Genomic DNA, 13547 nt, shown 5'->3' with positions numbered 1-13547 from the left:
AATTTTTTTTCTTTTTGCTGTTGCGACCAGGTGATTTCCATTATTCTATCAGATACCTCATGCATTCTTCTGTATCACCTAACCTGCTCTTCTCTCTAGTGTTTTTCATTTCAGTTATCCTGTTTTCTAGCTCTGACTGGTTCTTTTGTAATGTGTTTTCTAATCCCTTGTTAAAATTCTGTGTTCATCTATTCTTTTTCCCAGTTCAGTTAGCATTCTTATTACTATTGGATTCTTTATAAGGTATTTACCTCCGTTTCATCAGAGATTTTTTTTCAGGGGTTTCTTCTTGCCCTTTCATTTGAAATATAGTTCTCCGTCTTCTCATTTTGTTCAGCCTTTTCCGTCACCATGAAATTAGGTGAAACAGTTACCTATCCCAGTCTTGGTGGCATGGCCTCATGGGGCGGGGGGGGGGGGGGGGGGGGGGGGGGGGGGGGGGGGAGGGGGGGGTTGGAGGGCGGAGCGGTGTCCCAATAAAGTCTGCATGTGCCCAGTGGCTCTGATCTGCGAGCTGCTGGATCAGAAGCGAGCGAGCGCAGGCTCTCGTCCCCCGGGCTGTGCGGGCAGCCATCATTCTGATGGGTTGAAGTTGGAGCAGCTACAGTCCGAACTGGGGCTTCTCTGCTCAAGGGCGGTCTCCACCCTATAAGGGGTGGGGGCGGGGCTCCAGCGGCTGGAACCAGAGTACTGAGGCAAGTGGGTTTCTGCTAGGAGGAAAGTGGGTTTCTGACAGGAGTCCCTGTCTAGATATGGGGCGCGTCCAGTGCTGAGGACACGGGGCTCAACTTCTGTGCTGGTTTCTCTCCCTCCCCAACCCCGGGCGTGCATGCCTTGGTTAGAGGCCGGGTCAGGACTTGAGCTGGCGCCCGCGCTCACTGACCCGGTTTCACTCCGTTCCAGATGTGCGCAGAGACACACAAGCCTGCGATGGCAGGCCCCACCCTAGAGCTAGTTTTACTCCCCCTCAAGTGTGTGCAAGGTCGGCCTACCAAGTGACAACATTCTCCGCCTGGGATGCAGCTTTGCTTCCTCCAGGGTGTACACTCTGACACCCAGGCTGGCAATGTCTGCCTCCACACTGGTCAGAGTCAGGAGCAGTGTGCAAGCAGGCTCGCAGCCCTCCAAGTGTGCGCACTCTCAGGAGCAGCCCGCGCCTCAGTAGGTGCAGCGCCAGGGCAAGAGGCGCTGGAGCAGGAGCCCTGAGCAGGCTGCGGGATACACTGGGATGGTCCTGGTAAGCCGGCCAGAGCCCAAGGAAGTTTTCCATCTGCTGACTCTGTGCTGTGACCGGGAGGAGGCAAGTCTGTGCATGTCCTTCAAGGGCCGAGTCTTGGTTTCTTAGAGCCCTCCGGTAAGCCCCAGTGGTTTCCAAACCAGCTAAAGGGGTCGTATTCCCAGGGTTGGACCCGTGGGCTAGGTTGCCTAATACGTGGCTCAAATCCCTCACCCCCCCAGGGAAAATCCCCAAGCCTGTGCCATCTCCCTCCCCTTCCGTACCCTCCACTAGCGGGTGCAGGTCCCAACCAGACCAGACTGCTTCTCCTCCCTTTCTGCCAGCCTTTGTGTAGTTCTTCCTTTACAGCCTTGGTTGTGAAAGAGCCATCTGGCTAGTTCCCAAATCAATTTTACCAAGCACCACTCTATATGTAGTTGTGGTTTTGATGTGTTGGTGAGTGAAGGTCTACTCCATCTTGATCTCTCCTCCCCAGGTACGGTTTTTCACAGTGGATGCACCAATATACATTCTTAGGAACAATGTACGGTTCCCTTTTCTCTATATTGTCACCAACGCTTGTTACTTCTTGTCTTTTTGATAATAACCATTCTAACAGATGGGAGTGGCATTTTACTGTGGTTTTGATGTGCATTTCCCTGGTGATTTGAGAGGTTAAGCACCATGTACTTGTTAGCCATCTGTGTGTCTTCCATGGAAAAATACCTATTCAGTCCCTCAGCCCATTTTTTTTTAAACTGGATTATTTGTTCTTTAAGTACTTTGGATATTAACTCCTTATTAGATACAAGATTTGCAAATATTTTCTCCCAATTGGTAGGTTGCCTTTTCATTTTGTCAATGTTTCCTTTCCTATCAGAAGCTTTTTATTTTGATGTAGTTCTACTTATTTTTGCTTTTGTTCGCTCTGCTTTTGGTGTCAAATTCAAAAAATCATCACTGTCAAATTCAAAAAATCATCACCAAGACGGTGGTCAAGGAGCTTGCACCTATGTTTTCTTCTAGGAGTTTATGGTTTCTTATGCGCAAGTCTCTTAATCCAATGAGTTTATTTTTATCTATAGTGTGAGACACTGGTCTAGTTTTCCCAGAACCCTTTACTGAAGAGATGGTCTTATCACCATTGAATATTCTTGGCTTCTTCTATCATAAATTAACTGACCATATATGTGTAGGGGTTTATTTCTGGGCTCTCTTTTTCTCTTGATCTATGTGTCTGTCTGAATGCTAAATCCCATTCTATTCTGATGACTACAGCTGTGTAATAGTTTGAAATCAGGAAGTGTGATGGAAATGATAATGATACAATACCAAAGGCATGATTCATAAAAGAAAGAATTTATAACCTGGACTTTATTAAAATTATTTCTGCTCGCCGAAAGACACTGTCAAGAGAATGAGAAGTTAAGCCAGAGAATGGGAGAAAATACTGGCAAAAGGAATATCTAAAGAGGACTGTTTTCTAAAACACACAAACTCCTCCTAAAACTCAACAATGAGTAAATAAACAACAGATTAAAAAATTGGCACAAGGTGTCAACACCTCTCCAAAGAAGATGTACAGATGGCAAATAAGCATATGAAAAGATGTTCAGCATCATATGCCGTTAAGAGAATTACAAATTAAAACCGTGAGATATCACACCTATTAGAATGGCCAAAATGCAAGACAGTGACAACACCAAATGCTCGCAAAAATATCAAAGCAGCAGTGCTTTCTTGAATGGTACCACCACTCTGGACACATTTTGGAGGTTTCCTACAAAAATGAACATACTCTTACCATAGGATCTCTGCAATAGGATCCAACAACAACACTCCTTGGTGTTTAAAGAGTGGAAAACTGATGTCCACAATAAAAATCTATAACAAATGATATAGATATAGAAGCTTCATTCATAGCAGCTAAAACCTGCAAACAACACAGCCACCTTTCAATAAGTGAATGGTTAAACAAAACTGTGGTCCAGCCATACCATGGAATACTTCCAAAAAATAACAAAGAAACAAACTATTTTCAATGAGCTGGATTGTGTTCCCTCCACAAAATTCCTATGTTGAAGCCGGAGCCCTAAGTATCTGAGAACATAACTGTGTTTGGAGATAGGGTCTCAAGTGGTACATAAGTTAAAATGAGGACAGAAATGTAAACCTAATTGAATCTGATTAGCATCCTTACATGAACAGGAAGTCTGGACACCCAAAGGGCACCAGGGATTTGTGCACAGGAAAACCATTCCAGAAGACAAGGAGAAGGCAGCCATCTGCAAACCAAGGAGGGAGGCCGCAGAAGAAACCAAACTTGCCCATAATTTATCTCGGACTTCCAGCCTCCAGAACTGTGAGAAAACACATTTCTGTTGTCTAACCCACTCAGTCTGTGGTATTTTTTATGGCACCCTTAGCAAACAAATATAATGACATTTAACATCAATGTGTCTCCAGGGAATGATGCTTGGAAAAAAAAGACAATCCCTAAGGTTAAATACTACATGATCTGATTTCCATTTCATTCTTGAAATTACAAAATACAGCTGACTCTTGAAGAATATGGCTGCAAACTGTGTGTTATATACTTTTTCAATAGTAAAGGCTACTGTTGTTTTCTAGTCGCTAAGTTGTGTCCAACTCTTTGCGACCCCACAGACTGCAGCACGCCAGGCTTCCTTGTCCTTCACTATCTCCTAGAATTTGCTCATATTCATGTCCATTGAGTTGGTGATGCTATCTAACCGTCTCATCCTGTGCTGCCGCCCGGCCCCCCTTGCCTTCTATCCTTTTCAGCATCAAGGTCTTTTCCAGTGAGTCAGCTCTTTTGCAAGACTATAGTACTACACTATAGGCATTTTTTTTCCAATAGTAAATATTATAGTACTACATGAGCTGAGATTGGCTAAACTCTCAGATGTGAAACTACAGAAATGGAGGAACCATGTATATGAAGAAACTGTGTATACAGAGGGTCAACCATAAGTAATACAGATTGTCGACTGTGTGGAGGTTTGCTGCCCCTAACCCCAGCACTATTCAAGGATCACCTGAATGTTATTTTTGAGTAAAGATCTTATTAAATGTCTATGTATAGTCAAACTGGTCTATTGGTATTATAAGATAATATTAATACTTGAAAAGATGATTATAATCATTGGTCACTTTTGGGGAATGTTATAAGACCAACTCATCAGTTTGAAAACTAGTCAATAAACACAAAGAATAAAGCACTTATCCTACCTTTCCTGAATGATCTATACTTCAGAATAAACACAGTTGATGGAGGAAAGTTTCTATTTACAGAAGAATTACAACTAATAATTGAAAAGGGAAAGATTAGTTCCTCTAATGGCTCCAGTCAATGGTCATCAATAATAGCTTACATTAAAAGAGAGAGAACAAGACATTATGTGTCTACCAATAGGCATACACAACAACATCTCTGAAGCATTTCTTCTGAAAAATATCAAACCAGGATCTGATCAGGCCTCTACAATCATTTCTAGAAAACACAGAGAATTAGGAAATATGTTAAACAATGAAGGAGGTACAATCTGTAAAATACACACAGTAAAAAATCTCACAGGATAAAAACTCCAGTTTCTTCAACAAATACATTGAAAAAAAAGAATAAGAAAAGAAAGGAAAAGGGGGAGGGAAGGAAAAGGCAAAATCTACAGACTGAAAGAGATTTAAGACACAAATCAACCAATCACACTGTGTAGGCCTTATTTAAATCCTGAACTTACTGAAAAGAATTTCTGAAACAAGATAATTCAAACAATGGATATTTGATATTAAGGAATTTTCATTAATTTTATCAGATATGATGAACTGTGGTGCTTCTGTGTTTGGAGGGGATTGTCTTCTGGTGCAGCTTGTAGGATCTTAGTTTCCAAATCAGGGATTCAGTCCATGACCCCTGCAGTGGAAGTGTGGAATCCTGATCAGAGGAACACCAGGAAATTTCTTGTGGTCATTTTTTTAAAGAGTTCTTTTTTTTCCCCCCATACATACTGAAATATGTATAGATGAAATATCATATCTTGGATTTACTTTAAAATAATCTGGAGTCAGGGAGAAACAGAGTTTGGCCATGACTTTTACTACTGAAGCTGGTTAAGAGTTACGTGAGAGTTCATACTATTTTCTTTAACCTACTTATATAAATATCTGAAACTCTCCAAAATAAAATGTCTTTAGAAATTAATCTTAGAAGTAGAATCAGAAATAAAAGAACCTGCAGATATCCTACATCTGTAATACAAATGTAACACTCACGTCCATGTTCTTTAGCAGTTCACAGTCCACAGGGTCGCAGAGAGTCAGACGCGGCTGACGACACACACACAAACATGTTCTTAAATGTATTTTGCTCAGCAAAACCCACAAGCAATCAGAATATAAGCACCATCTTCAAGTAGATAGGGTGTATAAGGACTAAAAAATTACAGGTAAAGAAAATTTTCATTATACATAATTTTAAAATATATATTCTGCTAAGGTTATTAAGAAACCTCTTCATATTTTTGCAGCACAGCTTAAATAGAATGCCTAGTTTTACTCTAATTCCAAACTATTCTCTTCAATTATCTTTCTAAATGTAATTACCTCTAAAATGCTTCTATCAAGGGTAATATATTTCAAAGCCCTTGAATATATACACACACAAATAAACATACAAACATACAAATACACACACACACCCCTATGCAAAAGCCTAAAAGGATGATATTCAGATGTCATTTCTGCTTTTCAGATGAGCAAACTGAGACTGGGATTAACCAATTTGCCTAAAATCATATAGCTACATTACAACTACAATAAGAGTTTTTTGCCCTGAGGTCCAAGGTTTATTTCTTCTCTGCCACACTGTCATTCAAGATGCAGAAAGAGAACCAATATTCCAACAACTGATTTACCATAAGTCACAGTATGTGAAGGACATCTGACCAATTTCTTATTTTATTCATATGCTGTTAAGCAGCATGAACACAATTTAATCATATGACAGCAACCACATATTACACACTTACTAAACATTTATACAAAAAGGAGAAATTTCTAGACAAAATACCACAAACCTTTCCTTTAAAAGGATTAATATATGCTTTCCTGCACGTATAAACAACTTTTTTTTACTCTCAAGAACCTAAAAATGTAAATTTTAATGAAAGTGCCACATCAGAATCACTATACATCCATTTAAAACTTAAACCATTTTAACTGATCCTTAAATTCTTTTAAAAAATATTAATATAAGATTTTCTGCAGTAGCTCATTAGTCATGACCAAATATAAGCACTCATTTACACTAATAAATGCTTTATATGCATGAATTTAATCTACCAAATAACTCCAAGACCCAGAAATTATTGTTAGTTCCATTTACAAATAAGATAATTGAGACTTGGAGATTTTAGGTACCTTTTCAAGATCACAGAGGCAGTAAATGGCAGATTTGAAACTTGAGTTAGTCCAGTCTCATGACAAATTCTTGCTCTTAACCCATCCTTTGTTTCAATAAACATTATCTATTTTCAGTTGCCAAAAATTACCCTGAGTTACCACATTCTTCTTGTTTCAAAGAAGATAGCCAAGTACAACTAGAATGGCTGCATCAGAAACAGGTTCATTTTGTCACTCTCTGGCTTCTCAGCATTCACTGTGTCACATTCTCCCTTAGAAATTACCACATAAATGAAGATTAAATTATCAGGCCAACTCTCAAAAACTTAACTATCACTGAAAATAACATTTCTTGGAAGAGTCTAGTGAACTGTAACAGAAAAATACAACATCATCCTGTCATACCCAACGAAAAGATGCCCCAAATTCCAACTGTAACATGAAGTTCCTTTCTTATTTTCCTCAGCACACAACCAGGAATGACTTCTCATCTCTTAGTCCCCATCAAGAGCATCATCAGGAGATGAGTTTTAAACTATGCCAGTTCCCATGGAAGATAGGGACAAAGCCAGGAGAAAGAAAAGGGTAGGATAAAAAGCAGTAACATTTGTTTATTTATATATGTATATATGAAGGTCCGAAGCCCAAAACTATTACTGCTAGAATTCAGTCTTTTTAAAAAAGTTTCCTGTGAACTAGCCTGCAAATCTAACTACATTATTATACTTACTAAGAGATCTGGATTCCTGGGTCAGGAAGATCTGCTGGAGAAGGGATAGGCTACCCACTCCAGTGCTTCCCTTGTGGCTCAGCTGGTTAACAATCCACCTGTGATGTGGGAGACCTGGGTTCGGAAGATCCCCTGGAGAAGGGAAACACTACCCACTCCAGTATTCTGGCCTGGAGAATTCCACGGATCAGAGTTCCATATAACTGAGTGACTTTCACTTTCAAGAAAGCTGGAACACAACTCACTTATTTGGCAACTATCTGCACTTACCAATACTATACCAATACTGTCTATAATCAACTACCCCTTTTCAACTTTCTGAAAAGTAAAAGCTTAGTATTTATGGAAGATAGAGAAGTGAAGGAGTGATGACTCTCTTTAACAGCACACGCAAAGAAATGGCTTTGTACATGATGTACCCAAATCAGTGGAAATACATATTAGGTGCTTTGGGATGATAATACCAAAGTCATTCATCCAAGATACTTCAAGAATGCCTTTTTAGTATGCAGTTCTAGAATATGTTCAAATCTTTGGAAATTGTGAGGTTTGTTTTCTCTTTTTTTTTTATTACCAGATACTGAAGCTGAAACTCCAATACTTTGGCCACCTCATGCGAAGAGTTGACTCACTGGAAAAGACCCTGATGCTGGGAGGGATTGGGGCAGGAGGAGAAGGGGACGATAGAGGATGGAGATGGCTGGATGGCATCACTGACTCGATGGACATGAGTCTGAGTGAACTCCGGGAGTTGGTGATGGACAGGGAGGTCTCGCGTGCTGCAATTCATGGGGTCACAAAGAGTCGGACACGACTGAGCGACTGAACTGACAGACCGAATGCTTGTGTTCCCCTCAAATTCAGATGCTGAAAACCTGATGCCCAACAAGATGATATCAGGAGGTAGAGCCTTCAGGAGTGATTAGGTCAGTAGGGAAGGGCCCTCATGAATGGAATCAGTGCCCTTCTGAAAGAGGCCAGCAAAAGCTCCCACCGGTTCTGCCAACTGAGGCCAGTGACAAGGCACTATCTGTGAATTCCCTGTGAATAAAGAAGTGTGCCTTTACTAGACCCAGAATCTGCCTGCACCATGATCTTGGACTTCCCAGCTCCAGAACAGTGAGAAATAAATTTCTATTGTTTACAAGCTATCCAGTCTAAGATATTTATTTTAATAGTCCAAACAGACTAAAACACTAGAGATTTTTTTTAACAGTTATAAATAGTATTTTTATGGGATGTATATAAACATATTTTGCTGCGTTGATTGGATGAGTAAAAAACCAAGTCAGCAGTGTACTCTAATACAATGCTGAATGAAAACGTAAACTCATTAAAAGTGATTAGAGTGCAATTTAGCAAAAATTACCAATAGTTTTATAAATGCTCATAGCTTCTGACTCAGTAATTCAAATTGTAAGAATTTATCCTAATAATCAGAGATTTGTTCATTAATCCATTTAACAAATAATTGAAGACTTAATTTGTGCCAGGTATCACTCTTATGAATAAGGATGTTTATCACATTGTGTATACAGCTCCAAAAAGTTGGGGGGGAAATGTCAAATAACAGAAAGCTAACAAATCAGAATACATCTAATGGATAAAATATTATAACACCACTGGAAATGACATTATCAAATATATCAAAAAATATTTAACAACATAAAATGCTCATGTTAAGAAAAAAAATTTTTTTAATTTTACAAAAACTACATATAATTACATATATAACTATATGTATGATCCCAAATCTGTATTTTAGATCTTATTAGTCAAGATCCTTAGTTAAGTTACTCAATCTCACTCAGCTTCAGTATCTTCATTTATAAAATGAAGATTTTACATTTTACATGTAAAATAAGGATTTTATGCTTCACATCTTAAAGGCTTGTCAGATGAGTTACTTGCAAAGTGCTTACAATATTCTCTAGTACATATAAAGTGTCAATAATTATTTGCTAGTGATATTATTATATACATAGATGTTGAATATATATGTGTATGTATTCAAGAAAAAATGGAATATCAAAATATTATCAAAGATTCTGAATTCTAAATAAATAATTATAAGGCAATCAGGAAATTTCAATACTGATTATGCATTATGATATTAAAATTATTTTATGAGTCATTTTTTGTTTTTTAAAAAGTCTTTATAGCATAGTGAACTATTTATGAATAAAATATAAAACCTAAGATTTGTTTTAAAATACTTTGGTAAGGGGCTTACATGGAGAGATGGGTTTTTAAAAATTTTTAATGTTATCAGAAATAAACTACCTCTGGGTAATAGGATTATTAGTAGCTTTGCTTTATAAATTTTCCACTTTCCAAATTTTCTATGGTGATTAAAAATTATTTCTGAAATTAAGAAAATGTTTTCAAAAAATTTTGACATTCCTTACCAATACTCCATCCACAGATGAAACTTTTTCCCAAGTTAACCAAGCTCTTTCTCTGACATGATCTGGTAGCTTTAATTTCTGACATAATGCAGTAAAATCAGGTTCTTCAGTTTCTTCAAACTCAAGCCTACCAAATGAAAAAATATATAATAGGCACATATTTCAATCAAATTAATCAGATAAATATTTGTTTCAATAGTTTGCACAGAATAGCACTATCCTGAAAGACAGCATCACTAAATACTTTAGAATCTTATTTATCTTTGAAAAAAATTACACTTAGAATTTAAACATATATTCATCTTTTTCAGTCTTTCCAGAATGGTAATACCACACAGTGAAAAATGTTTGCTGGTCTGGTGAATCACATACTTCAGAGCAGCAAAGTAGCTTAAAGTAAGTACAAGAGCTAAAACTGTTTGGGAAAGTTGGGTTGGTTAACAGCAAGAGGAAAGCAATAGATAATATTACAAAACCAATTTAATATCACTAACTTTTGCTAAAATTCAGTTTACCCTTCACAGTGGTTTATTTAATCTACTTACTAGTAGTTCTTAGATGAGGATTAAATTCAGCCTTTTCTTCCTGATTTTCCTTAACCAAGACAGGCAGTCAAAAAATTCTTCTTGGCTAATTCTTTTTCAATCAGTTAATGTCTACTTGACCTCTAATAATAATAGTAGTAGTACAAGGAATAGCTTATAATTTTTTAGTATTTATTATGATCCCACACAAAGTACCTTAGATGAAGGTAGATTGAATCCCCACATCGGCCTATTAGATAAGTCCTCTTACCCTGTTTTACAGATAAATACCAAATCAGAGAAGTTAAAGCACTCACTTGAAATCACAGACAGTATGTCAGAAACCCTGATAGAAACCCAATAATCTAACTCTATAATCCTGGCCCTTGAGCACTATTCCAGACTGCCAACCCTTCTCTGAAACATAATTAACTTTTGGTTATCTCAAGAATGAAGATGGTGTGCTGTTTCCCTTAAGTAAACTTTCAATTCTCAAAGTTGACATGGGCTCCATCACTGGAAATGCAGTTGGACTGGGCCCTGAACCCACCCCAGGTAAAATTCTTGGCTTCAGACTGCCAGGCAGTGGTTCTATCTCTGTTAAGTAGTTAACCCGTAGTTTGATAGCCCATAAGGACACATTTTATGGGTAAGAATAATCAAGAACAGACTATCTTGCGTGGTTCTGACTTAAAGAATTTGTGATAGTTTCGTCATTTAAAAGTATATAAAATTAAGTGTTTGAAAATAGAAGGAAAAAAAGACTTTCTTTTCCCAGGTGATGGTCAGAACTTCAACATTTCTGGTTACTCTACAATATTCAAGAATGCTTCCATGCTCTGTGGATAACAGGGTTCTTTGCAGTAGACTTCACTGCTCTTACCAAAGGGAAACTGGAAAATACTGGACATATCAGAGTTTAATCAGAAACTAATGTCTTCTCCTAGAACATCCCTGGGCTTTCTTTTTTTTTTCCCCCACTAGTGAGAATGATTTTTAATTGATAAGACAGTCATATATGAATTTCTAATAGCCCTTCACAAGCCATTTCCAAAAGCTTTTCCCAATCTTTAACAATTTGTCCCGAATTCTCTTAGTGCAGGGGGAGGTGAAAGAAATAGGACCTGCTGATGGGCTAGAACTGTGGGAAGGAGACAGAAAGGAGTCCCATTTCACTGTAATTGATGTGCAGTCTCAAAGCAGGGCCAACTCTGACAATAATAATGGATAATTATACTCGTTCAATTTTTGGTTCTAACCATAAAGCATCACAATCAAGAAAAATAAGATGTTGCAATACATTATCTCCCTTGTCAAGTTCCACTGCATTATCGTAGACTTGCTTAAATTTAGAATCCACTTACGAGAAGAAAAATAATTCCACGTGAGCACAAAAACACTCGTTTTGTACTACAACAAACGAAACAAACAAACAAAAAACAACAACAAGGACACCAGGATCCTTGCTGGCTCAAAGCCGAAAGGCAAAATGGAAGAAATAACGAAGCACGCTGAAGCCAATGAAAATACGCAACAAGAGTTCTGGAAAACAAGAGAAAAGTTTAGGAACTTTTAAGCTCTTGGGCTAAACGTCTCACAATATTTTTGCCCAGGCACGAGTTCTTTCTAAAGAGTTACGTTCCACCAGTCACTACCGATGGCCGTGAATCCTCAAGACCGAAAACCCCCTTCTAAGAGAACGCCACAAGGCGCCTCAGCCGAGCTTCCTGGGGGATAACTGACACTCAGGACCCTACCCTTCACGTCCGCGGGCATCTCTGCCGCCGCATCCAAGGCTTTTCTGGCTGTCTCTCCCAGGACTGGGCTTCAGATACAGCTGCGCGCCCAGAGGGGGTGGAAAAAAAAAAAAACTTCCAACTGTTGCATCGTTAGAGACCAAAAGAGAAAGTCAAAAGACCACTGGAGGACCACAAATCTCAACGGGGAGAAAAACCTGTCCAGCAGACACCAGTTAGTTCTTTTCTTTTTTTTCTCTTTTGCGTGTGATGGGGTCTTGAAATCACCCGCCGGATGCGCAGGGCCGTCTCGCGGAGCAAAGGCGGCACCTGTCACTTCGCTCAGCGACCCGAGCCCCACCCGCCCGACACCTGTCAAGCTGGAGCCGAGACCCCCTCCCGGCCGCCCTCCCCTGGCGGCGCCCGCACCGAGACCCCTGTCAGCTCCCTCCGGGCGCTCCGCCGCGAGGGGTGGTGGAGGGGGGACCGTCCTCCCGCCCGGACCGGCGCCCCGCGGGGACGCGCCCCCGCCTAGACGCCGCGGCGCCCGCCGACGCAGCCTCGGGGCGCCCTCCCCGTTCGCCGCCCGCCGCCGGTGGCTCGGCCCGCTCACCTGGCCAGAGGCAGGTCCTCGGAGCCGCTGTCCTGCTCGGGGTCCTCCTCAGGGGGCGGCGGCAGGGGCGGCGGCGGGGGTTCCGCGGCGGCGGCGGCGGCGGCTGCTGCTGCTCTCCGGGGGGTTTTGGGCGGCATGACGCGCTCGCTGGGCAGGCGCCGGCGGGCGCTGGAGGAGGGCCGGGGAAGGGAGAGGACGCGCGCACCTCGGGCACGCCCCGTCCTCGGCCGACTCCCGTTACAAAAATAATTTGAACGTTCCCCTGAGAAAAAAACCGGGCCGGCCCTCCCTCGCCCGGCAACCGAGCGCCGCGGCCAACCGCGGGAAAACGTCACTTCCGCCCGCGGCGTCACGTCCGCGAGGCTCCCGGGCCCGCCGGCGTCGGGAGGGCACCGGGGTGCTGGGCTAGGCGAGGCAAGGCAAGGCGAGGCGCGGGCCGAGCGGGCGGGGAGTCCCGGGCCGGCAACTCAGGCGGCCGCCCGGAGGCAGCAGCCGCTGCCGCCGCCTCAGCCTGCCTCTTCTCGAAACTCGCCCCTGCGGGCGTGGGTGGCCGAGTAAGGGCGCTGCCCGGCCCGGTGGGTACGCGCGGGCTCCCTCGCTATAGCCGGGTGGATCCGGGACTACAGCCGAGGCCCCCGCCGGGGAGTATCGGGCGAGCGCACCCGGGGCGGGCACGCCCCTCTCCTCCGTGGGCGGCACCCTCCCGCTCGCCCGCGCTCCTCCCGCTCAATCCGTTAAGCGAAGTCAGCCAAAACAAAAACAAATACCCTCTGGGACACCTATGAGGAGCTGGATATTGCCCACTACTAGCGGAGACCAAGTATGGGACGACGAACCTGGCCTTTTGAGAGTTCTTTGAGGGAAGAGGGGTGGGGGCTGCGGGCAAAGAACTGATGACA

General features: G+C 41.7%; 1 protein-coding gene across 2 annotated transcripts in view; it reads right to left on the bottom strand.

Moving 5' to 3' along the window:
- Positions 1–12969, bottom strand: part of RB1 (RB transcriptional corepressor 1) — a 120325-nt gene extending 107356 nt beyond the window's left edge. Inside the window, exons 1-2 of one of the 2 annotated variants that reach the window (XM_027557242.1) lie at positions 12649–12969; positions 9776–9902 (exon numbers count right to left, since the gene is read on the bottom strand). In XM_027557242.1, the coding sequence (XP_027413043.1) occupies positions 9776–9902; positions 12649–12785 (264 nt within the window). In that variant the 5' untranslated portion in view covers positions 12786–12969. Of the gene's footprint in view, positions 1–9775; positions 9903–12056; positions 12316–12648 lie in introns of those variants that run through there. The other variant, XM_027557243.1, reaches the window with a different exon arrangement.
- Positions 12970–13547: the final 578 nt, after the last annotated feature.

This window comes from Bos indicus x Bos taurus, chromosome 12 (assembly GCF_003369695.1).
Source record: "Bos indicus x Bos taurus breed Angus x Brahman F1 hybrid chromosome 12, Bos_hybrid_MaternalHap_v2.0, whole genome shotgun sequence".
NCBI classification, from domain to species: domain Eukaryota; kingdom Metazoa; phylum Chordata; class Mammalia; order Artiodactyla; family Bovidae; genus Bos; species Bos indicus x Bos taurus.
Note: the sequence above shows the minus strand (reverse complement) of the source record. Positions and strands in the feature narration are given on the sequence as shown.